Below are 26,958 nucleotides of genomic sequence, written 5' to 3'. Positions count from 1 at the left end.
GTAAAAACTGTACAGTGACCGGAAATTAGAGTCACAACAGCAGACCCGGGCTGGGGGCGTGCTGGACAAGGTGGCCTCTGCCTCCTCCCAAGCCCCAGTTCAGCCCTGGTTCTGCCAGGGACATTGATTATTGCACAAAGACCAAAAAAAAAAAAAAAAATGTGTGTCTGGGCTAAACAGCAGCTTCTAAGACCCCAAGCCCTTATACAGAGCAGCAAAAAGGCCTGGAGGTGACCCTAGGAGCTCCAGAAGAAATATTAGGAACAAGCAGACAGGTAAGCGCTGCTCATGATTCATCCTCCTCTGAGGGAAAGCCAGGACCCAGAGCAGAAGATGGGAAGAAGCCAGGGCAGGCCCTATCTGGCTCCAGACCCTTCTCTACAGATGCTGTGGTACCCTCCAGCCTCCACACCACACAGCCAGCCACAGGAACAGCTTTAGGCCATTGGTACCTAGGTCCCCATTTTCCTCATAGACAGTCCCATGTGGAGTGGGGAAGTTTGTGCTTTGATGGACAGGCCATAGCCCCAAGCCAGGAACACCTGCCTAACCCTTGCCCTTGATAGCTCATCTCACCAGGAGTTCACAGCTTCCCTAGTCCCCGATTCCCCCTCTCACAGACACAAGGCTAAATACCTGGGATCTTATCCTAGGGAAACCCACCCTAGGTAAGGTTGCCATGCTTCTAGGCTCAGCTAATTGTTCTCTCTGGATGCCTTGCTGTGCCCAGCTACAGCCCTAACTTAAACCTTGCCCATTTCCCTAGAACACCCTTCAGCACGTCTGCTTGCTCTGGGGTCACAGTGTAGAATTATGGATGCCTGAACATCCCTTCCCAGCCTCGGCACCCTGATAGGGCGAACACTGGCTGTGAAGAGCAGCATCAACACACAGGGCACCCTGAAGATGGAGATGAATGACAGTGGCCCAGAAAGCAGAGGGGACAGGATGCTATCAAACACCACCGCTGAAGAGCATGGGCCTGGCTACACCTGGCCCTTGAAGTCACCGCCCTTACAACCCATGGTGTGTGCGTCCAGATGTTCAGGCTGGGACCCCTCACAGGTGACCCAGGCTCTTTGCTACCAGGGCCAAATGGCTGCTTCATTTACCAAGAGCCTCAGTTTACCCATGTATAAAGTGGGTCTAACAATCACCTTCCCACTCCTCACCTCTATGAAGGGCTTTACAGGTAGCACCCCTCAATATTTCCTCACTTCCTCACAATGCCCTGACCCCCGGATCCCTGTGCTAGATGGGAATGCTCCAGAGCCTACGAACACAAATGCAGCTGAAGTCCACTTCTGAGAACTCAGGGTCTGGGTTCAGAGATAAGACATGCTCTTAGCAGGGCACAAGGTGACCTTTGTAATGTGGGTGAGCACCCCACAATACTGCCCTGAAGAGCAGGCTACATTCTCTCTCAGCTGACCTTAAACCCATCTGCTATAGCGCTTAGTCTGTGGAAGACTTTCAAATAAAAACACCCGCCCTGAACTCATTCAGGAAGCAGGATCCTAGAGAGACCCAGCCTGCAGCTTGAGACAGCGAGACATACTCAGGGGTAAGCACGAGGCCGAGGATGTGAACGTCCAGGTAACTAGCTGGAGGCTGAGATTGTTGGGGCAGGGAAAGGCTGGAGCAAGGGGTTGGGCGAATGTTCAGAGCCCACTTCAGATTTGTTGTTACCCCAAACACCCCTGGGGCAAGGATGGGATTGTTCAGGGTGCGTGGCCATAATCCCCAGGAATGCTGAAGTACGGGGCCTTCATCGTGGATAAGGACGGAAAGTTCCCAGGGAACCTGGGCATCTGCATGGGCCAAGTACGGACCACTGACCCCCTTCGCCTGCCCTCTTGCATAAATTATTCCTGTTTGCTGTCTTCAGGGGGTGTTGAACTGTTCTCCAAAGTGCTCATAAAAGTCAAAACCTCACCCTGAGCCCCCTGCCCAGCCTCAGATCTGCCTTGTCCCCCAACCCTGTTCTAAGAAATATGACTAAAATCCCCCCTGGTTTTTCTAAAGAGAACATCTAGCCGGCTAAGAAAGTTTGTGTCAAGATTGTCTACAAAAGACTTCACAACACAATAGTCAGAGGGACGAGACTGATACCCTGACGTGTGGGGTAGGGCTTGGGGAACTTAGTAGGGTCTCTTTAAAAGGGAAAAAAAGTGCACCCTGAATTGCTTCTCTTCTGTCTCCTGGGCCCGAACACCCTCCCAAGCTGCTCTCAACTCGGGGAGACCCCTTAAACGACAGCCACTGATGCCCCAGCAGGGGCATCCACGCTGCGAAGGCCTGTGTGCTGACCAACAGGTGAGACCCCTGTCTGGGCCCTGGCCTGACCCCTCCACTTTAGCACGTTCTGGAATTCATAAGCTCTCAGTAAAAAAAATAAATAAATATATGTCTGTCTCTATATATATATGTATATATCTGCATATGCACTGGAAGGGCCTCGGAAGGGGCCACATCTGAGCCTTGGCTAACCCAGACCCTCTCAGTCGCCTGCCCAGTGGCCTGGCGCTGGCTGGCCCCTATGCCACTCCCAGGTGTGGGCAAAGTATTGCTGTCTGCTCCCTGGCTCTTGAGGTAAAAGAAGGCAAGATGGGGCAGGCAGGAGGACAGCAGGTAGCAGGTCTCCTGCAGCCCCTGCGGCCCCTCATCTCTTCCTTTTGCTCGCAGCATCAGTTGACTCCCCGGGAGGTGGCCGAGGCTCGGGTGCTGAGGAGCCCAAGCCTGAGGCCAGCTGAGCCTGGCCTGGTGGGTCCTTGCTGCGGTCTGCAGCCCATGAGGGACTCCTGGCCAGGCCACGGGCGGAGACAGTAGTGCCAGGACGGCCAGGTCCAGCGGCCAGGCTGCTGGTACTGCTGAACTTCCTGGCTGGGGTGAGGCCGGGTGGTGGCAGAGTGGGTGGTAGGCAGAAGAGAGATGTGAGCGACAGGCTGCTGAGGGTCTCGGAGTGCTCACTGCCCGCACCCCCGCCACCTGCGCCCCCGCGGCCCTCCTCATCAGAGGGGTCCATGGAGTCGTGGTGAGTGCAGCCAGGGCTGGTGGAGCCACCGCTGCTGTGGCTGCGCTGATGGGCCCGCAGCCCACGCAGACTAAACAGGCCACGCCCCCGCAGGCTGAGGCGGCGCCGGGTGGCCGGTGACAGGCTAGCCCGTGGCCCTGGCACCTGGAGCGGTGGCCCCAGGGCACGCCGGGGACTGTCACTCAGGGTCAGACTGTCCTCCAGTGTGGTCTGCAGGCTGCCCGCTGAGCTGCTAGGGCTGGCATCCAATGACGTGTCACTCACAGTCGCCTGCGGGGAGGTAAGAAGGGATGAGGCCGCCTGTACCATCTCTCCTTACCCTGCTCTGCTCACTGGTCTTTAATGGACTGTCTGATGATGGGACCCAGGATCCCACAGCATCCCCTCTGCCACACCAGCATTTCTGAAGTCTCTCGGGGCAGTGACCACAGATGCCTCACACAGGCTCTCTGTCCCCTCTGGACAGCTTAAGCTTTCCTTCTTAGTCCTGGTATCAAGCCTGACCTTCACAGAGTTTCCACCTGACTCTCATCCACATCTCCAACACTGTCCCTTGTCCCCAAGCTCTTCTACCTGTCTTCCATAGCTGTGCCTCATTCCAGTGGCTCCCAACCTCTCACCTAGGTAAGCTTCCCGCTTCACTTGCTCTCCCAGCCACGCCCCTCACACATAGTTATATTCCCAGCACTCAAGAGCTCTGCTAGCTCTCCTCCTGTACTGCGCATGCGCACGCGCACACTTTAAACCCTACACTGTCCTCCATGGGAGGCAGGGAGACCGGGTTCATTGACTGTTGCGATGAACAACCTGATGAAACTAGAGCTTAACTGTGCCTGAATAATGATTGCAAGGAGGCTGCAAGCCAGTCTCCACTGTTGGATAGAATGACACATGGCCCACCGAAGGTGCTGCTGAGTTTCTGTCCTGTGCTCCAGAGGCCTTCTGTGCCCAGCTGGCCTAGGGGCTGTGGCTCCAGCCATCCTTGCAGGAGACAATATAACCAAGTCTTCCTATTTCCCAACTTGCCCTTCTGCAATCAAGCAATCTATAATCTGTATGCAAGCAGTCCAGCGATGATGCCCACCACCCACGCATATCATTCAAGGCACAGTCCCTGACCCCAACATCCTGTCACCCCAGAAGGCCTCCCCAGGGCCTCTCTTTCTTTTCTTCTTTCCAGCAAGGTCCCCCATTTCGGCTGCCTTGGCAACCTAGCTCCCCCTCAGGAGCTGGGCTTACTCATATTCATCTTTGGGATCTCCTCTCCTCTCAAGTCTCAGAAGTGCCCCAACTTTCCCAGACTCAGCTGCCGTGGTTGCACGATGTTCTTTCCCTTCCCCTCCTCACTCCAGTCCCCTGAGGCTCCGGGACACTCTTGAGAATCCAAGAGGTGCCTGTACCTGGCGCAAGAGGGTGCAGTTGACACTCGGTGACCTCAGGGATGCCCAGGACCCCTGAAGTGCAATCTTGGGCAGGGTCCCCGCACTCATGCCCGGTTCCTGCCCCTTCTGGCTGGCAGACACAGCAGGGTGGAAGAACTCAGCAGGCATCTGCAGCAGAGGACTGCAGCCATCCGGGGAGAAAGGGCTCGGAGGTGCTGTGAGGGAGGAAGAGGAAATGCTGGGGACAGCCCAGGCGGTGGGCACAGAGCACCAGCCCTCACCTGCACTACTTAACACTGGCTGTAAGACTGTGGGCAAAGCTTCAACTTCAAGTGTTGGTTTCCTTGCTGTGAGAGCAAGGAACACTTTTGGTGTGATTTCGGGAAGGACTGGGTCTGAGCGAGTGCTGTTTTCAGAGCTCAGTAGACCAGACTCCAAGGCCTTCTTCCTCCAGGAATGGGAACAGATATCCACCCAACGGGTGTCAGTTATTGTCATGATCAACTCGACAGGCTCTAGAGTCACCAAGGAGAGGTACTCTGAGAGTGTGTGTGTGTGTGTGTGTGTGTGTGTGTGTCTGTGTCTGTGTCTGTGTGTCTGTGTGTGTGTGTCTGTGTGTGTGTGTGTCTGTGTGTCTGTGTGTCTGTGTGTGTGTCTGTGTGTCTGTGTGTGTGTCTGTGTGTCTGTGTGTGTCTGTGTGTCTGTGTGTCTGTGTGTCTGTGTGTGTATAAGTTTCTAAATTGGGCTGAGAATAAAAGGAGCCACTCTAAACTGCAATATTGCTAACTGTGAGCGGCACCATCCCACAGACTGCAATAATGCTAACTGTGGGTAGTACCATCTCACAGGCTGGGGTCCTGGACTGAACACAAAGGAGAAAGTGAGCTGAGCGCCAGCGTTCATCTGTCCCTGCTTCCTGACTGTGGATCCAAATGTGACCAGCTGCCTTGAACTGCCACTGCCATGCCTTTCCTGCCATGATGGACTGTACCTTAGAACTGTGAGCCGAAACAAACTCTTCCTTAAGTCACTTTTACCAGGCGCTTGGGCACAGCAGTGAGAACGTAAACAACACAAGAGGAGTGCTCTGGAGACAACAGCAGGTATGGAGCACTTAGCCCAGCACCACGCACACAGTAGGTATTCAATCACTAAGACTCTGACTCAGACTCTTCCCTCAGGCTCTGACTATCTTGCATGGTCTGGCCAGGCCTGGGGTGGGGGGGCTCTTGGACAATGTGGGGTTGGGTTCCAGGCACGGGCCCACCCCTGTGCTGATGGTATAGAAGCTTCCAGATGGGCTTGGTCTGCTCTGCTGCAGATAGAAAGGGATGAGGCCAGGCTGGGGAACCTGAGACAGGGCAGACTTTTGAATGCCAGGACCAGAAGCAGCTGCTTCTGCCTTCATAGAATGAGGAAGGAATATAGGGTTCAGAATATGGAAGTAGACACCAGGCAGCTGTGCAGGCTGTGTCCTGGTCAGGTTCCTGTTCTGTGCTGCCCAGTATACTGAAGGAACATCCAAACCAATGGTTAACTGAACACTTCAACAGAACGTGCCTGCAGTCAGACCCTGAGCTCTGGTTTGTAAGACCAGGAAATCCCTGGCATCCCAGCCATCATGTCCATGAGAGACCACTGGCTTTACAGAGGGTCCATGGAAAAGCCAGTCACCCAGACAGCACAGAAGACATCTTAGAGTAAGCTCAGGGCCTAGGGGGTCATTCTTCTATTGGGCTGTCTCACTTTTCCCCTACCCAGCCAATATTGCCAACCAGATTCCTGTCATCCTCCAAGAGGGAGCCCAAGTGACAGGAAAGCTAGCTTAGTCCCATATCCTGAGCCTACAGTCCATCCATGTCCCAAAACACAGACCCACTCTTCAAGGAGGTTTGGGGTAGAGATCCCTTAATCAACGGGCCACTGAAAGACGTCTTTCCGTCATATGTATCACTTTGTGTTAATATATGGGGGGAAACTGTCTCTCAGATGAGACTCCACCCAAACGCCTTCCTTCTGCTTGACACCAAGAGCTGTGTGTGGCAGCCCAGTTCCCTTTTCATCACAGAACATAAGAATCTCAGCGTGAAGCTTCCTTTAGATCGGGCTCTGGCTATCATTAGCTCGTAGGCTCTATGTCTTTTATCACTACTGTATCAGGCTTGAGTCTTCCCTCTAATTGTCAGATACTCATTTGGTTCTTTATGGAAACCTCCCTCCCCCATGAAGTACACTCTTGAGATCAGAGTGTGGGAGCTGGTAGGGCATCGACCCTCACCTTGGCTGCTCTCGTGTTTGAGCCAGGACTGGACAGGGTTGAACGGAATGGCCCCCATCTCACACAGCAGGCTCTCTGGGCCTGCAGACACTGGCTCACTGGCAAAGGGGTAAAAGCATTCATCCGGGTCTCCAGCCTGCACAGGTTCCGGAGGCTCCAGCTCACCCTGCAGGCAAGGGAGGTAGATGATCAGTAAGTTGGAGGGCACAGAAGTTGGGGGACACGGAGACATGGCTCCTGCATAACTATCCCCATCCCTACCTAGGAAGTCCTCCTTTCTCTTACCTCCTCCACCTGACCAGCAGTCACCACCTTCCAGTCCTCAAACGGAAGGTTCTCTCCTCTAGGAAGCCCTGTTAGATGCTCCAGGCAGCTGTGGTTCCCCCACCCCTCCCTTCCTGAGTCTAATGGCCTTGAGACAGTACTGGGTCCTCCTCATGTCTATAATCAAAAGACTAACTCAGTGTGGCGGTCACTCAGGGTGAAAGTATCAGACTAGAACATTAGGTAGGCCCCTCCCTTTGTTGTGACTCAGTTTCCACATTCATACTTGGGGAGAAGAGGTCTTCCTCTCTGGCCACTGCCTGGGGTCTTGCGTGAGGAGCGAAGGGCTGGGGCATCTCCTTCCAGAGTTTTCCCAGCCCCACAAGTTCCTTGAGAGCTGCCTGAGTCCACACTGATGTTGATGGGTTCATGCTACCTCAACCTGTGACCTCAATTAACCTCAGCCTGGGCCCAGCCTGGCCCGAGAAACTGTGGACCTTCGCATCACACATGCAGTACAACGTAAGGAGACACTTAGTCGCTTACTTTGCTCTCCTTGCGGCCCTGCGGGCAGGCCGTGGGGTCCTCAAGACTCAGGTCATCCCCCAGCAGGATGGACGAGGACCTGTCTGAGTTCAGGGAGAAGGCCTCTGTCTCAGCCAGCTGCACCTGCAGGGGGAGGTGGTGGCCTCGGGTCACCCTGGGGCTGGGATGGGGCAGCCTGGGCCTGGAGCGCTGAGCAACAGGTCCCTGAAAGGACATGGGGTGGTGGTCAGAGTGGTTCACGGGCCTGCTGGGCATGGGTGGTGGGCCCGCTCTGTGTTGGATCCCAGTCTGGGTGACACAGGAGGATGCCACAGGGGCCACCTGGAATGGAAACCAGGTCTGAGTGGCCCACCTTAGTGTCTGAGCACAAAAGTGGCCATGGTACAGTGAGCTCTGGAGCTCTGTTGTCCACTTGCCCCAGACCAAGTGCCTACAGAACTGGGCTGGGTGTGAGTCCTCTGAGGCCTACTTGTGTCCTCTGCAGATGTCCCTGCAAGGAGATCTGCATGACCTGCTACCTTGAGAAATCCGTCTCCATCTTATAGGGCAGGAGAATTGAGCAGCCCATGTGATCAGCTCCTGCCCAGGGCTCCTGGAGATAACCTCACAGACACTGATCCTAGAAGTCTCTGGGATGAGCCCAGGAGCTATAAATATATGTTCAGGGGCCTGGGAGGAACTCTTGGGAACAGCTGGGAACAGCCTGAGAGATGGCTCCTGAGCAGAGTGGGACAGAGCTGCCTCTGAGAGGAAGCCTGAAGAAGGCTCCCAAGAGAAGCGTTGAGATATTCGGGGTGGGGGAGGGAGGATGACCACGGCCATCAGAGAACAACAACAAGCAGACACCAGAGACCCCTCCCTGTTTCAGAAAGGGCAAAATGCCATGGAAGGGACAAAACCTGTCCCAGCAGCACATGGTAGAAAGAGTACTGCATCTCAGCACCTTTTATATCCAAGGGTGCTGAGGACTCTCTCTGGGGCTCTCTAGGTCCCACCACAGGGCTACCCTTCCTAGACAAACCACTTTGCCCAGTGGGATTGGTATGTTTCTAGGAGCCTAAAGCCACAACTTCCCCCAGTACTTCACTCCCTGGTAACTCCCAGGGAGCCAGCTCTTCCTCGGCTGTCAGTACCTCTTGCTTGTCATGGTGACACTTGCCACAGCCAGCAGGTGAGGAGTAGTGATGAAAGATGGAGCCAGACAGGTTGTCAATGATGGTCAGCTCCCCCTCCAAGGAGTCCTTGATGATTAAAGAGACGCTGTCCAGCCACAGGGTCTCCTAGGCGGACGGGGCAGGGTGGGGACAGGTGGGATTATCGGCTGGGTCCCTGGACTTTGGGGTAGGCGGGGCAGAGCTGCCTTCCCATTCTCTGTGCCCTCAGCCTGGGGCTGAGCTCCTCATTACAGGATCCCCCTCTCTTGAAGCTGAACACAGAGGGAACCCAGAAGATGGAAGGTACCTCCCAGCCCAGCTACCCATCTGGCCCCATGGCTCTTGCCCTTTGTGCCCCATTCACCTCTCAGCCCCTGCCCACCTGGGCTGGAGAATAGCAGTGCTGGCACAGGTGGCTCTCAGTGTCGCCTCCAACACCTGCCCCTCCTGATCCTCGGCCCGGAGCCCCCGGTGAACTAGTGGGCATCCTCGGGCCAGGACAGGGGCAGGGGCAGGGACAGGGGCAGGGGCCGGGGCCTAGGCCATGGGCCATCTCCAGCTCGATCTCAGCATCCATCTCTGCATCCTCCTGGGCCTCCTTGTTGCTGTCATCCAGATGTTTCATCAGCACAGCCACCACCACGTTGATGAGCACGAACTGGGCAGTGAGCACAAAGCTCACAAAGTACAGAGGCGACACAAACTGCAGGCTGCTCAGGCAGCTGCGCTCGTCATGGGTGCAGTCGCGCAGAGTGTCCTACCACAGGGACAGGCTGGTGAGGTCAATGCCACTCGACATACCTGCCCAGCCACACGCCTCACCTCCATAGCACAGAGGATGCACAAGGCTACTGGAGGTCAGGCATACACATAACACACACTCAGACATGCACCCACACCATGGGCCCCAGATCAATGCCCCTCCAGAGTCATAACTGCATTCATGCCTGTCTAGCTTATGGTGAACCCGAGCTTGGCTCAACTTTAGCCAAGTCCCTAGAGTCCTAATCTGGTTCGCTCTGGTCCTCTTCACTCCCTACAGTGGCTGACCCCACCTCTCAGACCCACAAGCAAATCTGAGAAAAGACACGGGGTTTCTCAGGCATTCAGTGCTGCTTTTCAGGCCAGCCCACCAAGGTTCTCCCTGATCTGACCACAATTCCATCTCACTGGATTTAAGGAGGTCCCTGGACGTCTCTGGTCCCTGTCTCCACTTCCTGTGTACAATGGGACACTGAGCATGCAGAGGGTACTATGTCTGGATCAGTGGGGCCACCATGCACCCAGGACTTGAAACTACCTGATTTCCCCTCAGCTGGCCCATGAATACCTTCATAATTCCATTCCAGTTATCGCCTGTGGAGACCTGGAAGAGTGTGAGGAAGGCCATGCCGAAGTTCTCGAAGGTAGCGTGCCGGCTCATACCCTCACATGGGTTCTCGTCGTTGCAGACTGAGAGGGGAGAAGTGGTCAACCTGTCCACCCATGGCACCCCAAGTTGCCACCCCAGTCATCCTCTCAGAGTACCCCCTACAACCCTCAGCAGTGCATGTGGACGGACTGTGCCCAGCCCACAGATGGGACAACTGAGGCTCAAGGAAGTGATACACTGGCTGGGGTCTCAGTCTCAGAAGCATTTGGGTCTTCTATCCAATAAACACCTCCTGAGAGAGATGGGTGGGGTAAGGGCCAGCCCCTTGGGGGAATCCCTGATTTCTCAAACTGACCTTACATGCAGGGCTGGGCTCAACATGGGATGTGTTGCCCTCTCCTTTGCCCTGGTCTCTGTTACTAGGGTAGCCCTGGCTTAGGACAGGCAATGGCTGGAAGCAGAGAAAGAAGGCTTCCCAAAAGACCAAAAGTTGAAGTCTAGGATTCCACCATACAGATCTGATGTACATTCATGAGCCTGGCTTCAGAAACTACCCCATGCTAAGACTGGGTTTGAATGAGGAGTCCTGCTACTGAGGCATCTCCCCGCACCATGGCCTCTGGTGGCAGCATCGCTCACCCAGCTTTCCGAAGAGCTCCACTCCCAGAGCAGCGTAGATGAAGAAGAGCAGCATGAAGAGGAGGCCCAGGTTGCCCACCTGTGGGGAGAGGTGGGCTGGGCTGGGGGCTGGAGGCCTGGGGTATGCAAGAGGAGAAGGGGGAGGCCTGGGGAGAGTCAGGAAGAGGAGTTCCAGAACTGGAGGAGGGCAGGGAAGGGAATTCCCGGGGCAGAAGGGTAGAGGTGAAAGACCTAGGCCAGGGGGGACAGAGGCAGGGTCAGGCTGGGGCAGCTATATTGTTACAACTATATTGTTAGCTACATTGTTGCTAAGTATCCAGGTTTGTTATCCCCTTGTAACCTCCGGAAGGGCAAGACTCCTGCAGCATAGGTCACCGGATAAGAACTGGATGCTTAATGTCTTTGCCATGAGCACTTCACTTGTCCCAGAAACCTATGAAGGGCTTGGGGAGGTGGCTCAATGGGTCACGTGACCATTGTGTAAGCATGAGGACCTGGCTTCAGATCCCCAGCCCCACATAAAAGCACGGTACAGGGGTGTGTATATGCCCTGCTTCTGAGGGCACAGCCTGGCGAATCCCTGGAGTTCATTCATGAGTTTTAGGCTCAGGGAGACACCTTTCCTCAAAAAACAAAACAATACACTCAATTATACACCCTTACCCTTACACACATGTGTATACACTCACACACACACACACGCACACACACACAAATCAATGTGCCATCTCTCTCCCCATTTCTCAGAGTGAAAACGAGACACACCAAGAGTGGAAGTTCCTGTTTAGTTATACCACTCTCCTGAGTGAGGACAGCTCAGGGACGCAAGCCCAGCAAACTGTCCTTTGATGGCCTGGGACACAACTGAATGAAGGAACACTTGCCTCGTCCACAGGCCAGTACATGGCTGGTCACAGAAAGGAAGGAGTGGAGGGTCCACGAATGCCCGTGATCCCAGGAGCCTCCTGCAGATGCAGCCACCCCTGTCCCCATAGCTCCTGTAGGACAGATTGCCCCAGATTCCAAGCCTGGTTCAAATCCGTGCACCAGTGGGAGACTGCCTTTACTCATGCTACGGATCAACCTGAAGGCGTGCCTGCCCTACAAAGAAAATCCCTCCTGACGGCTTTGAGGTAATTACCATAAAGTAAAACCCCCCGTTGATCACAGACTGTAATAGGGAGGACAGCCACTCTGCACTGCGGTGCCTGGCTAATTAATGGCATTCTACTCATCAAGGACCGAAGCATTCAGTGAAATGGATATTGCCCCCATCTTTCCGGTAAGTCTCCTACTTTCACCCTCACACCCCCTCCCTTAGGGCCTGAGAGCCCCAGCAGCCTCCTCGCCTGCCTCCTTGCCTCCACTCTTCCCTCCAGTCTCCTTCACGGAGGCAGCTCTGCTTGGAGCCCTCTTGTCCAAACACTCCTATGCTATACAGAGTCCACAGCACAAAGCCCAAAAAAATATTTGTTTTGTCCCAGAGCTGAAGGCCTGCTATGACACCCCCTCCCTCTGCCCTTCCAGTCTGATTTTTCAACTCTTTGGCTCCAACCATGTGGAAATGGGCTGCTGGGTCTCTGCATGTGGGAATGGGCTGATGGTTCCTCTACAGGGAAGACACTTGGACTAGTATGGTTAGTCCTTCCTCATTTCTCAAAGCCCAGTTTAGGTCACCTCCCCTGAGGGGCCCTCCCTGATGCCTTCTCCATCTGTATAGGGCAAAGGAATGCTTTCCCGGAGCCAAATTTCAGCAGTTCTACCAATCCCCAAGCACAGGAATTCATATGGAAGGTCGGGTGTTGCCACTAGAGGATACTCGGTATGGTAGAGCTAGCTAAGCCATTAGTACTGGCAGCAACACTCAGCCACTGCAATGCACTGACTCTTAACAAGGAACTTTCGAGGCTTTGATGAAGAACCTCATCTCTGTACTGGCCCTAGTAGATATCTCTATTTGTATGTGAGTAAGGCCCAGGGTATTATCCTGGCACCGGAACCCTAGGAGAAGCCTATCTAGAAGCCAAGAAGTAATCTATCTATCCATAAGATGTGATCCTGTTTCTGCCTGTTTGTTTGTGAGATGTCTCCACAGCCACACTAGTGGAGCTAACACGCTGAACTAGGGCCAGGAATGTGTTCCTAATCACCCCACACTCTGTAGAGCCCTTCCTTGAGGGGAACCTCAGAGAAGTGGATTTCCAATGCCTGAATAATACATCAGCGGGTAGTTCTGAACCAGCCCTGAATCTGGTTCTTTAGAACCTCAGCCATCAACCAGCCAGCCTGCTGCCAGAAGATAACCCAATAGAGCCTGAAAATGGACTAATGAGGTCCAATCTGTCAGATCTGACTAGCAGATGTCCTGCCGGAAGAAACAGGAGAGATACTGTAAACTATGGGAACAGTTTTGTTTGTTTTTGTTGTTGGTTTTTTTGTTGTTGTTTTTTTTGTTTTGTTTTTTTGAGACAGGGTTTCTCTGCATAGCCCTGGCTGTCCTGGAACTCACTCTGTAGACCAGGCTGGCCTCAAACTCAGAAATCTGCCTGCCTCTGCCTCCCAAGTGCTGGGATTAAAGGTGTGCGCCACCACTGCTCTGCGGGAACAGTTTTATTTAAGACAGAATCAGGTATGCCGGGGCATAGTTGTCACCTTCGACAGTACGGTGTGAGCCCAGTCCCTCAGCTGAGGAACCTCAGCACAAAGGCTAAGCTTCTGGTGTTAACCCAGGCATTTCACTGCGGGGAGGACAAAACCGTTTGTCATAGCCCATGTCCACAGGACCCTCTATCAAGAAAAAAAAGGAAACTGCTCACCTTGGCCAGAAAGGAAATCAAAAATAAAGAAACTGTAGCCCTACTAGCAGCCATGTGGCTGCCAAAAAAGTAGCCATTAACAACTGTGAAGGACATCAAAAGGGGGGATTCTTCAGAAGCTCAAGGGAGCAGGGCAGCAGACTTGGTGTCCAGAAGGTGACCCTAGAGCCAGTGGGGGCTCTCCAGGTCTTGGTTAACCTGCCTGAACCCAAATTTCTCCCGTACCCAAACAACATCCAGGAAGAAATGCAATAGGGAAAGAGAGAAGACACCAAACAGGATGCAGATGGTTGGTGGTTCTTGCCAAACAGGAGACCTGTACTCTGTACTCTCTGGTGATCAGGAGACAAATGCTCACCAAACCCCACCAGGCCACCCTCCTGGGAGCATCCAAAACTGTTGAGGCCCAGATATTATAGTCTCCAACTAGACAATCTTGTCAAACCCGCTGTGTCTAGAAGTACTACTTGTGCCCACATGAACCCTAAAGGAGGAAGAAAAACCCCAAAGGAATCCATGCCCGAGGAAGCACCCCCAGAGAACACTGGAAAGCAGATTTTTATGAAACCCATGGTTCATGGGTATAAGTATTAGCTTTCACAGATGCCTTCTCTGGATGGGTAGAAGCATATCCTACTTGAACAGAGACAGCCTAAGTGGTCAAGAAGAAACTTTTCAAAGAATTGATTGCTAGGTTTGGATTGCCCCTCTCACTGGGGTCTGACCAATAGCCTACAGCCTTCACAGCCCAAGTTTCTAAAATCTGACATAGGTCCTAAATGTTAATTGGAAACTACATTGTACCTATAGGTGACAAAACTTAGGGCAGGTAGGAAGGATGAATAGGACCTTGAAGGAAACTAACTAAATATGTCCTTGAGACTGGCAAACATTGAACCAACCTCCAGCATTTGCCCTCCTAAAGACCACACCTTACTGAGATTTCACCCATTTGGAATTGTGTTTGGGAGGCCTTTCCCATTTCCTCCCTAAGCTAAGGTGGGGATTACTAACCAGTCCCTCCTCAAGTCCTTACAAGTCCCTGCATCAAGTCCAGAGACTATTCATCAGACGGTCCAAGAGGCCACCTCCTTGCCCATCTGTGAGTCTGCCCACAAGTTCCAGCCTGTTGACCTTGTGTGGGTAAAGAGGATCCTGACCTAGAGCCTAGAGCCAACATGGAAACACCCATACCCTATGATCCTCACCACCCCTACAGAAGTGGAAGTTGCCAGTGCCATCCCATGAATCTACTACACCCAGCTGAGGGAGGCTACAGGGGACAAAGATAGACAAGTTGTCATCGGGTCCTCCGACCCACTAAAGATAATACTGACATGGGCCCCATGTCTACGATCATTCTATTGTGTTTTCTTTGTCCCTCTGTGGGAAATGTCCCAACCCCCTTCGCGTATGGGAATTAAGGAATTCCTGTACTGGGGAGCTCATAACCAGTCTAATCCACTGAGACCAATGTACCTTCCAGGTAGATTTCTGTAAAATACCACAACCAGAGGCAACTGGGAAAGGATGCTGCAAAGGAGTGTGCTCCTGGGGCTGCAGGTCCACTTTTGAGGAGACAGAGCTCCAGCCAACCCAATACTATGTCTGCTCCGCTGACTCCCCCAGACTGCTAAGGGTCAAGCCAATAGCATTGTATTCAGTAGGATTGTGAAACCAAGTCTTTCTAGGGGTACACGTGGCTCTAGAGACAAAACCATCACAATCTACCTGTAATTTCACTAGTCTTGGCCAACACAGTCCCATAGCCAGAAAGGTTAGGCCCTGGCAGGAAACTGAAGGTCCTTATTGGGATACCAGCAGAACCCAGGGAGTCAGGCTATATGTGAGTGGTTGAGACCCAGGCTGCAGATGACCTAGGGTCATCTGGCCCATCTGCCCAAACTGGTCCATCTTGGTAATATGAGCTCTCTACAGTGCCAAGCACCAAATCCACTATCCCCTTTGGGAACCATGAAGGGTAAAGGTCCAGGAATTAGAGGAAGCCAGTCCTTCAGTGTTTTGGATGCTAGAAGGGGTGTATCCGTTCCTGAACTGCTTCTCTACCAGACATAGGTAAAGATTGCTGACTATGCCTGGGTCCCAAACCCCCATACTATGTTGGGATTATCAACCAATACGTTCCACTTCCGATTCCGAAAACTGTAAATGGAACCATCCTAAGTTCACCCTCGGAGTCGTCCAAGGAAAGAGCACCTGTTTAATGTTACTAAGAAGGCTTCTAGGTTGTTCCCCGCCATGCAGATTCCTGTAGCCATACACAGCAGATTAACTCCAAGATCGTCAGCCAGAATGTCTCCAGGCCCCAGACACTGCTTGGCTCACTTGCACTGAAACCTTAACCATGTGTGCATCTTCTGAATTGTCTGCACTGGAGGAGACATCACTCCTTGGAGTCCTCATGTGTGTCAAACCACAGGTGATTGTCTATAATGAAAAACTGCCCAGGCCCGCCTACATGGTGGGCTGCTCTGTGCGCGGCGAGCGGGCTATCCCTATTCTCACTCCCCTATCCCTAGGGGCAGGCATCACAGGCTCTGCCACAATTAGAACTTCAGCCCTAGTTGTGGGGGATAAAAAAAAATTTAAGAAACTCTGTACTCGAGTAAACATAGACCTAGGCCATCTGGAGAATTCTACTTCCCATCTGGAAGCCCAGGTAGATTCCTTAGCAGAGGTTTTTCTTCATGAAATGAGATGTTTCTGTGTGGCGCTGGGAGAAACCTGTTGCTTCTATGCCAACCAGTCAGGGGTAATTAGAGAATGTTTAGCCATAGCCAGAAATAACACTGAGAAAGAGAAAAGAGGTGCCAAGAATCTAACCAGTGGTATCAATCCTTGCTCTCCTGGGCACACTGGATAAATACTCTACTTATGGCCATTGCTGGGCCATTGCTCCTTCTGTTCCTAACCCTGACTATAAGACCCTGCTTGTTCAGCTGCCTACTTAGCTATGCAAACCAAAGAATAAGTACTGGGGGGACAATGTAACTCCCTGCCCCAAGATGACTCCACAATTTGACCCATGCCCATAGAAACAGTAAGGAATGTCACAGGCTCCCAAACCTTAGCACAGTGAGACCACATTAAAGGCACCATTCTGACCTTAAAACCCAGCATGTGTGCCCCAACACTTACCAAAGACCTAATCCATCAAAGACCTGATCCTGAGTTCCAGGGAAGTCCCTAGATGTACTAATCTTGCTTTTTTTGGCTTCTGAGTTCCGTTTCTTGCTAACTGACATGTGTCAACAAGATGTGGTTTTGTCCATTAAAAAAAAAAAAAGACAGAAACAAAAACAAAAAACCAAGAACCATAAGACTCAGGGCTGTATGATTTGGGCATGTTTCCCCATGCAATCACCAGCCAGCAATAAAGACTTTAAGAGTGTCTGTGTGGTAGTCTCTGGTGGCCTTACCTTGCAACACTGGAAAGCTCACACCAAACTCAAGAATAGAACTTACTGGTGTCCTCGGTGGAGGTTCCCAGGAGAATCTACTCTACCTCCCTCTTCCCTGTGTGCTGTGTGTATGCCTTTGATTTTTATGAAGCATAAAATTCCACATATGAATCACAATGAGTGTGAATGAGTGCAAGGCTCAGCTCAGCATAGCACTCAGACATGGCTGGGTGAGGGAGGGGGCACTAACACTGCCCAAGTATTAGAAAGATGAAAAATACCCACCTCTGTGAGCCAGACCCCAGCACACCTTCCACTGACCAGGGACACGGTCCTACCTAATTAGTGTCCTCCTACTCAGACTTGCGCTTCCCCTCCTGGAAGTCTGCATGGAAACCTCACCGTCCATCACATAACAACTGACCATCAAGCCACTTTTCCAGGTCCAGCTGAAAAGTCACCTTCCCTAAATTCCCAGGAAGTGATCTGCGCCCCCTCCCTCCCTGGAGCATAACAAGGCATCTTCCTACAGGACCCTGAAGTGGTTATCTCCCCACCAGCCTGGTGACTCCCCAAAGAGCTGCATATGTCCTCAGCTCATAGGCTGGATGCAGAGTGAATACTGGTGACCATGTTTTCAGTTCCCAAAGACAAGCAGGAGAGGTTCAAACAACTTCCCAGGTAAGAGACTGTCCTGGGTTTTGGCAGGTCAGGGACTAAGGAAAATTGCAGCTTACATCCCCCGGGGTCCAGCCCCACACAATGAACCCTACATTTTAAGACTGGACCCCAGAAGGAGGTGGCTCTTACCTGAGGCAGAGCCTGTACCACCGTGTCCAGCAGGGCTCGCATTCCTGTGGCCATCTTCAACAGTTTCAACACTGTGGGAGACATCAGCCCCAGCTGTCAATCCAGGCTATGGATGTGTACACGTGAGTGTGTACATGCATGTGTATGAACTCAGAGATGAGGGGGAATAGAGAGCAGGGTGTGGTCAGAGTTCCCTCTTGGATACTACATAAGATTATGGCTCCAGGGTCTGGAGGGATGGCCCAGTAGTTAAAAGCACTAGCTGTTCTTCCAGAAGTCCTGAGTTCAATCCCATAACTCACATGGCGGCCCACAACTGTCTATAACCATAGTCCTACAAGACCTATTGCCCTTTTTGGGTGTGCAGGGAACATGCAGACAAAATACCCATTTATATGAAATACCTTAACATTTTTTAAACAAGAATATGGCTACAGCTGCAGAGTGAGGGTCATGTGCACAAAATAGAATGCAGAGTGGGTTCATAGGCGCTCGAGATCACAGAACATGTACAGTGGAGTGAGGGGAAGCAAAGATGGCCGACACAAGGGTCCACATCTTCTCCCATCCCCTAGGGCTTAAAAGGACTCTGGTGTCATCCACAGAGTGTCTGCATAGCTCTCCCTCCTTAGAACATGGAGGCAACAGGCAGGAGGAATAGGAGGCAAGAGGCAAGAAGCACCCCACCATCACTGTGGCGGTAAGATTTTGAGTAGGAAAAACTTTGGGATGAGAGAAGGGCTTCTGGGGGAGGAAAGGGAGATTGTCAGACATTTTGAGGACTGTGTCCCTACTGCAGTGCTAAAGAAAGGCCAGGTAGCACACAAAGCCGGAACTGGGTCCTTGTGGCACATCCTGAGACTGGACCACACAGATTATGCTGCCATGAGGAAGCAGAGGCAGGTCTACACAAGCATGGGGAGGGGGGCAGCTGGGCACACAGGAGGCTGTGCACACACAGGGTGACACGTGGTCTTCGTTTGAATCCTGCTCTGCCCTACTCAGGAGAGTCCCTCTTGCTCGAATGTTCCACATCTCCCACCCACTCCACTCCTACATGCTCTCCCGTAGGCAACAGAGAGTCCCCTCCCCACTCCTGCTTGTCTCTACTCAGCCTGTGTCCTACTTACCCCGGGCGATACGTAGGACACGCATAATACGGATGATGGTAGGATTGATGGGCAGGGCGGCATTGATCTCGATCTCCTCCAGTGTAATGCCCATGACAGACAGCAGCACAATGGCCAGATCCAGCTGGTTCCATCTGTACAGCAGGGAAGTTGAGGCAGGAGTAGGAATTGAGGTTGGGGGTGGGGGTGGGGAACATAGTGGCTCAGACACACTTGAGTGGAAGGCAGACTCCCAGTGCTTCACACTCCTGTGGGGCCCACTAGAATGTGTAAATACCCTTCCTTCTACCCATCCTCTCTGGTGTCAGTGAGTCTGGCCTTTTTCCCCCCTCTACAGGGAGCTGCTCAAGCTGAAGAAACATTGCTGGCCTCCTGTAGGAGAGAAGGCATGGACTCTGACTTCTAAGTCTAAATCCTAAACTATCTGATCCCTTCCGGTAGCATTTGGCCAGTCTGTCAAGCTCTCTAAGCCTCAGTTGCTTTCTCTGAAAAGTAAAGTTAGCATGAGCCAGGGCAGACCATGTTCTGTCTTCAGGTTACAGAGGACCCACAGGAGATGAACTAAAACAGCCTGAATACATTCATTGAGACTTAATCACTTCCTGCCTAGGAATATAGTCAACAGCTAGAACACCTTGATGATCAATATCCAGATGTTACTGGCTCCTTTAGGCTGCTTCAAAGATCAAGACTTCTTCCCAACCTTGCTGCCCTAGTATGACCCAGCCACTCACCGGTCCTTGAAGAAACGCCTCAGGCCAAATGCTACCAGCTTCAGCACAGCCTCCAGCACAAAGACAGTGGTGAACATGTAGTTGCAGTACTTGAGGGCTGTCTCTAGGGACTACAGGGGCAAAGAGAAGCATGGTCCAGTACTATTATCTGCCCCAGAACCTTCCTACAACCAGAGTCTCTGCCTTTTGGGGAGAGTTTAGTCCATTTACATTTAGTATAATGCTTTGTTACTTTTTATCTATTTATATTCCTTTTCATTCCTTATGACTTCATGTGTGATAGTCAATTCACATTGTTATTTCCTTATTTGTGCTAGCCTGACCCAGTTGCTCCTCTTCAGAGACAGAATGAGGTAGTGGCTAAGGATCCCTAAACCATATTTCATAGATTTGAATACCGCTTAACCTTTGCTCCCTATCTGGTTTGTGACCTGGGAAAGTGCTTGACCTTTCTGAGACTTAGTTTCTTTGACTAAAATTTTTATAAAACAATCCCTCCTGCCTATCAGAAAGCTGCTCTGGTAATTAAATGAGGTATTCTAAGCACCAGACAAATAATTGGTACTTGTAGACTGTAATAATCCCATTTCCTCACATTAATTTGGAAATTCTATAATTACTGTTCATTCTGCCATGGTTCCTTTTCTTTTCACTTCATAATCGTCTTCTCTGTCCACTGAAATAAGATGCTAATTTCTCACCTGGAGGCTTGGCACCACCCTTCCTGTCGACTCTGCCAAGTAGAGTCTTTTAGAAAGCACCTGCCTCTCACAAGCTTCTGCTGCATGCTATCTGGCATCTATTCCAAGGATGCTTGCCCTGGGCCTGCTCCCCCAGAAAGTCAGGATACTCGGTGGGCAGTGGAAGCCCCAGTAAACTTTGAACACAAATCCAAGCTCCAATTCTGACTCTGATGCTAATCCTCTTCATCTGGAAAGCTCGACCAAGGCTCTCCCAACATCGACTTTACAGTGAGGATTAACGCATGCATCATGTCCTGCAGCATCCATGTTAACACGCCTCAGCCACTGCTACTCATGCTGTAGGCTGCTCACAAATGCCACCTCCTCATAGTCCCGGAAAGAGAGACCCTTTACTTTCAAGCTTCTAACTACCAGCTGCCCTGCACCTCTTCCCCACAAGTCCTGGCCTAAGCCCATCAGAGAGACTTCATGGATGCTGGCCCTCTACTCGACCCTGTACCTGAGGTGGGATCCTGCTAAAAGCTGGTCCTCCCCATGTGACCTTAGACTAGACAGTGACCCCAAGACTCACTGGAGGCTGGTTGTAGTGCTCCAGGGACATGGTGACCACATTGAGGCAGATGATGAAGGTGATGAAGATGTCCAGGTAGTGGCTGGTGCACATGGAGTGGATAAGCAGCCTTGTGGGACAGTAGGTGGCATAGTAGGGCAGCCTCTGAGCCTCTGTAGGGAGCATGGTAGAGTAGCATAGACCATACAGGATTGGACCAAGCAAAGAGAAGAGCACAAAGGAGAGAGAAGCCATGGGTAAGGAGAAAGGAAGAGAGGAGCATGCTGGCCCATACCGGGTCCTGGATGAGAGTGTTCCTCTCCCAGTGCTAGGACACTGTGAGGAAAACCCTGAGATATCGGTGGTAGGAAGCAGGATGTTAGGACACACATTATTCTCAAACACTCCCTAAAGAGGTCCATGACAAGGACTCTAGGTCTGATAGGCAGAGACAGGGGTCCTGAGGCTGACCATCCAGAGGTGGATGGCTGACCCCAAAACTGCAAACATCTTTCACAAGGAAGAACATGAGGGGCAGGTATGTTCTAAAAGTTCCCACTGATTGGTGCCCACAGGAAAGACTGCCTTTGTCTCTGTCTGCACCAAAGTACCTGGGCTTTACCCAGGGTGGCCAGTGGTATCACTACTGATGGTCCCTGGTCACCTGGACAAGTAGACGCTGGGGAAAGGGGCTGGGCCATGGGCAATGGATGGATTAAATCTTTTGCTCTCTTCCAGTTCCAAAGACCCAGTGGGCCTGGATCAGACCTGCCCCAGGGCACTGCCCAGGAGGCACAGTGGTGGGTAGAGACCCTGCCCGTCCCAGCATCCACCATCTGCTCACTACGGCGCTTCTTTTCCAGGCGCCGTAGCCGTTTCTCCTCACGCCTCCGCGCCTCCTCAGCCTCTTGGTGCTGCCGGCACTTGTGAAAGTTCTCCACGACCACACCCACAAACATGTTGAGCACAAAGAAGCTGACGATGAGCAGGAAAGAGATGAAGTAGAGCAGCATCCAGGGGTTGTGGTTCGTCACCGGCTGCAGGGGAGGCAGAGTGAGGGCTGAGGATCTATACAGCAAGGTCACAGGCATTTGATCTCACCAAGCCTTGTGTAATGGCGGAGTTAGGACAGCCTGCCTCTGAAGCCTAAGGTGGAAACAGCACAGCAAATGGGAATGGTCTAGCCTGGGCAATATGGGAACTGTCTAGCCTGGAGCTGACACAAGTAAGGAGGTCAGCTTTACTTCCCTGCCCTCTCCTTTCCTGCTCCTGTGGTTGTCTCCTGCACACATTGGTCTGCTGTCTTTTCAGTGACTTACCCTTCATTCACCCACGCAAGCATCCATCTATTCACCATCTACCAAAACCATCTATCACCCATCCACCCATCCATCTATCCACTCACTCACCCATCCACCCATCCATCTACCCACTCACTCACCCATCCACCCATCCATCTACCCACTCACTCACCCATCCACCCATCCATCTACCCACTCACTCACCCATCCATCTACCCACTCACTCACCCATCCATCCACCCATCTGTCCAACCTATTTATATCTACCTATCAGCCCACCCACTCATCAATTTAGCCACCTCCATCCATAAACCCTATCATCTACCCACCCACCCATTCATCTATCTATCTATCTATCTATCTATCATCTATTTATCATCCATCAATATATCCATTCACCCACTCATAAACTCATCTATGCACCTGTCCACTTATCTGTCTACCTTCCCACCCACACTCATACTTATATATTCACCCATCCACCTACCCACCTGACGACTTGTCCATCTGTCTGTCCGTCCATCTACCTAGCCTTCCATCTACTCAACCTGCCACCCAGCCACCCGCCCATCTACGTATCCATCTACCCATACTCATCCACACGTCTACCATCCACTAAACCTGCTGCTCATCTACACTCCCATTTAATCATCCACCCCGAAACAAAGCAGCAGAAACCTGGTCAGTGACCAGGAGGCAGCCAAGCTCTGAAGAGTTGGTGGAGCCCATTCCTAGGAATGGGGGACAGGCAAACAAGGAGTAGAGAAACTCGTATAAGAGTACTCATCACCCCGACCCTCCTCAGCTCCCCCTTAGCTCCAGATCAAAGTAGGTTGGCTCTAAGAGACCGAGAACCAGAGGTGAGCTCCAGGTCCCTTCCCACCATCTTCTTCTGCTATGGCCCCAGTCATGCCCACCTGCTGGTCCACGGCCACAGCATCCAATCCATTGTACATGATGTTTACCCAGCCATCCTTGGAGGCCAAGACAAAGAGGGACATCAAAGCCTGGAAGATAAAAGAAGAAGGTTGGGGTAAGAGATGTGGACTCCTCAGCCCTCCATTGTTCCGCCTCTAGGAAACCAGGATGGAGAGCTCATCCTGAGTAGTCAAGCTGATGAGGCCTTGCTGAGGACCTACTGTGTGCCTGTTGTAAGTCCTGGGGCTGCTATCATAGGGGTGGAAGGGGAACTGAAGGCAGAGTCCTGAGTTACCATCTTAGTTCTAGCAGTAACTGTCTGAAAGATGTCTGTCCATCGAGAAGGCCCATGAGTTCCCATGCCCTGACCCAGGAGCCCTGGGTCTCCACCCAGCCCCTGCTGTTAACTCACATGTGAGAGTGTGGACCTGTGAGTAAGCATCAGGAAATCTACCACCAGCCACTAGCGAGGGGCCACCGGCCTGGACCCTGCTTCTTCTTGCATCAAACCCTGGGGTATACCCTCTCTACAAACAGCTGCCTGGAGGGTGTTGTGGGGATAGGGAAGGGAGGCTCTTTGGAGGCAGCTCATAGGAGACTGGATCAAAGGCAAAGTAGGAACCTGAATGCTGACTGAAGTGTTAGTAAAGAGAAGCCACCAGGCCAAGGCCTCCTTCCCCGAGACTAGTCATTAGTTCAGCTTGCCTATGGGGCTGTCATATTCCCATTTGACAGAGGAAGAAACTGAGACTTAAAGAGAACACCTCAATCAAAAAAAAAAAAGTTGGGGTATACACCCAAGTGTAGATGGCTCTCAAACTCCCATTACTGTCCTTGGGTGGGAAGTCAGAACCAGTATTTGTGAAGTACCTGTTAAGTTTTATGTGCTGGCAGACTCTGCACCCAGGGTCCCAGCCTTACTTCTCCTGTGAGCAGAGTTCCACCCAGCCCCACTTTGCAGGATGGGACCCATCAGTTCTGACAGAGCAGGACTGTAGCCAGGTTTGTGACCCTTGTGACCCTGGAAGGGCTCACCTGACCCAGGTTATCAAAGTTGTATTTGTGATGCACCCAGCGGTAGTTGGCGGCCACGCAGTCAGATCTGTTGGTGATGTTTCGGGTGTCCACTCCCAAACAGTGATAGAACTTGCCTTTGAAAAGCTGTGGGAAAGGAGGGAAAGGCAGTGCTCAGGGTAAAGGGGGGACACAATCAGAGGAGGGAAGCTCCAGGAATCGGTCCACACGACCTGCCCCTTGCTCTGTTGACCCAGGTTGAGTCTGCCTTCCTCACATGGCTCCACCAAGGCCACCCCCGGTCCCCAGGTTAGTGCACTCAGGTGGGTTGCAGTAGGCATGAATAGGCTGTGCTCAGCTTCTTGTCACCCTGCAGAGTGGGCATCCCTCACCTGCACCCCCAGGATGCCAAAGATGATGAAGAAGGCGCAGCAGATGAGGACGATGTTCCCGATGGGCTTGAGGGAGGAGATGAGCGTCTCTACCACCAGCTTCAGCCCAGGGGCCCGGCTGATGACCCTGCAGGCAGGCAAGGAAGGCCAGGGTACCGTGAGCCACAGCTGACAGAGGGACAGCCCCAACTCAACCCACGGTCACCAGGCGTGGGAGAGGGGGAAGGTTCCAGCAGGAATGAAGATGCCGTAGCCAGGTTTGCTAGGACAGGAGCTAAGCACCAATCTCTACCTAGATCAATACACAGAAGGGCACTTGACCCTCTCAACCAATCCCCGCAGAGTGCAGCCCACACCCAAGAGATGGTACCCAGAGATGGCAGTGAGCTACCCCAGAACACAGAGGAGGGAATGTAGTGGACGCCATTTTCCCCTAGGCTCTTGGGCTTCTCCTCCCTGCAGCAAGGTATGCTTGGCACAATGCTTTGGGGAGCCTGTATTGTTGAGCCAGACTGAAAACCCACTTGGGAAATAGCCCTATTCAGTGTATCAATATGTGTCTCCCACTCCATCACCATGTACTGGGGCAGGGTCCACACCTCAAAGGACGTAAGGTACGCAGGAGCCGCAGGACCCGGAGGACTCCCAGAATCTTGGCTCCCCCCGCAGAGGCCACGGATACTACGATATCGATGATGGACACAAAGACCAGGAAACCATCCAGTACGTTCCAGCTGCTACGCAAGTACGCCTGCTCACCGAAGTACAGGCCCAGAGAAACCACCTGGGGGTGGGGTTATGGGTCAAGCCTTGGGAGGGGGATGGGGCCAGAAGACTCCCCTCTCCCCAGGGACAGGACAAAGGGAGGTAAGGAGGTGATGGATGAGGTATGGCTCACAATGGTTTTTCTGAGGGCTAGTGATAGGCAGGAAGGAACAGAGTCTGGGCCCAGGGAAGTCTGCAAGCTATGGTCTCATAGCATGACCATGAGACCTCAACCCAGAGCCACCCATACTGGGAAGCATCCCAGGGCAATGTTTCTAACCAACTGTGCCTTTCTGGTTGGACTTGGTGATAAGAGGGGGCCACTGATCTCTAGTCCCAGAAGCTCGACCCAGGGTCTAGAGCCCAACAGGAGTGGACCTCTGGGACCTATGGAATATGCCTGAGGGCCAGGCCAGCAGGGAAGGTGAGGTCTAGGCCAGGGGCTCCAGGTGGGGATGGGAAAGATCCTGGTGGAGCCCAGAACAACCTTCAGTGTCATCTCGCCCACGAAGATGGCTGTGAAGATGTAGTTAGACACCGTGAGGAAGATGCGCTCCTGAAAGAGTGAGAGAAACCATGAGTCCAAGACTTCCACATCTGCCCGCATGCCTTATCAGCCTCTGCTTCACCCAGGGGCACCCACTATGGCCACCATTTCTCAGATCTAGCGGCCTTCCCCTCCCACAGGCAAGCGCTCTGCTCTACCCCCACCTCCTGCATGCTAAGTGTTAGCCTTGGCTGAGCTCTCCCTGGGCTCCCCCACCGTTGTTACTATCTGGCTCTCTGCCCAGCCCCAGGGCTGCAGTCACTCACAGTGCTACCAGCTTCAATCTGGGGCCTCTCCAGAGCGATGGTGATACAGTTGAGGAAGATGAAGGCCAAGACCACGTAGTCAAAAAGCTTGTGAGCAATGATGGTCTGACACAGGATCCGGAACCTGAGTGGAAGTCAAGGAACCCCCAGGAGGGTCAGTTGGCTTCCCACTCTGACCAGAAGGAAGACAAGACCACGATACACACTCGGGGACCAGAATGGCTTAAAGGAAGGGATCCCTCTCCCTTCCTGTAGCCACTCAACATCTGCCTAAGGTGTCTAACTGGAGCCTCCTTCCCAACCATACACCTAGGTAATGAGGTCAACAATCTGCCTTCAACACCAACCCCAAGGCGTCATCCTAGAAGCCTTCTGATGGAAAAGACTCCATCTGAGACTTCAGGCTGCCTGTGGATCTGTCCAGCCTTGTTGCCAGCACAGGGCTGGCAAAAAGAGAGAGAGAGAGAGAGAGAGAGAGAGAGAGAGAGAGAGAGAGAGAGAGAGAGAGAGAGAGAGAGAGAGAGAGGCTCAAGGAAGCCCTAGAGGGATGGCTAGACTCACCTCTTCCCTTGGAGACCCTCCTTCCTCTCTCTGTCATATGAAGGTGTCCTGCCCAGCTTGGTAGAGAAGTTTCCCTCCCAGACAGATCACCCTCCTCCTCTCTGGCCCTCACTCCCAGACAGCCACTACTCACTTGTTCTCGGGGGAGAAGAGGTAGACCGACCAGTCCTCGCGGACTTCGCACCAGTCCGGCTTGTACACATCAATCATCTTGCGGACGCGGAAACACAGGGTCTGGCAAGGCAAGGAACTGGGTCCTGGGGTTGGTGCTGCGCAAAGAGGCCCATCTCTTCCCACTCTGCCAGCCAACAAACTGGGGGCACTGGATGAACTCTGACCTCTCTCCCAGCCCCCAACAA

The 26,958-nt window shown here is 52.5% G+C and overlaps 1 protein-coding gene across 1 annotated transcript in view; it reads right to left on the bottom strand.

Moving 5' to 3' along the window:
• Positions 1 to 2,662: 2,662 nt before the first annotated feature.
• The window catches only part of Cacna1i (calcium voltage-gated channel subunit alpha1 I), a 98,633-nt gene continuing 74,337 nt past the window's right edge, over positions 2,663 to 26,958 (bottom strand). The window contains exons 17-36 of the mRNA XM_028789847.1: positions 26,733 to 26,833; positions 26,039 to 26,162; positions 25,713 to 25,781; positions 25,060 to 25,244; positions 24,461 to 24,587; positions 24,090 to 24,215; positions 23,054 to 23,143; positions 21,680 to 21,872; positions 20,857 to 21,008; positions 19,582 to 19,691; positions 18,848 to 18,981; positions 17,718 to 17,788; positions 10,670 to 10,748; positions 9,989 to 10,110; positions 9,041 to 9,415; positions 8,638 to 8,784; positions 7,505 to 7,627; positions 6,695 to 6,860; positions 4,435 to 4,631; positions 2,663 to 3,304 (exon numbers count right to left, since the gene is read on the bottom strand). Of these exons, the coding sequence (XP_028645680.1) occupies positions 2,663 to 3,304; positions 4,435 to 4,631; positions 6,695 to 6,860; positions 7,505 to 7,627; positions 8,638 to 8,784; positions 9,041 to 9,415; positions 9,989 to 10,110; positions 10,670 to 10,748; positions 17,718 to 17,788; positions 18,848 to 18,981; positions 19,582 to 19,691; positions 20,857 to 21,008; positions 21,680 to 21,872; positions 23,054 to 23,143; positions 24,090 to 24,215; positions 24,461 to 24,587; positions 25,060 to 25,244; positions 25,713 to 25,781; positions 26,039 to 26,162; positions 26,733 to 26,833 (3,333 nt within the window). The remainder of the gene's footprint in view (positions 3,305 to 4,434; positions 4,632 to 6,694; positions 6,861 to 7,504; positions 7,628 to 8,637; positions 8,785 to 9,040; positions 9,416 to 9,988; positions 10,111 to 10,669; positions 10,749 to 17,717; positions 17,789 to 18,847; positions 18,982 to 19,581; positions 19,692 to 20,856; positions 21,009 to 21,679; positions 21,873 to 23,053; positions 23,144 to 24,089; positions 24,216 to 24,460; positions 24,588 to 25,059; positions 25,245 to 25,712; positions 25,782 to 26,038; positions 26,163 to 26,732; positions 26,834 to 26,958) is intronic.

This window comes from Grammomys surdaster, unplaced genomic scaffold (assembly GCF_004785775.1).
Source record: "Grammomys surdaster isolate TR1022 unplaced genomic scaffold, NIH_TR_1.0 125852, whole genome shotgun sequence".
Classification (NCBI taxonomy): domain Eukaryota; kingdom Metazoa; phylum Chordata; class Mammalia; order Rodentia; family Muridae; genus Grammomys; species Grammomys surdaster.
Note: the sequence above shows the minus strand (reverse complement) of the source record. Positions and strands in the feature narration are given on the sequence as shown.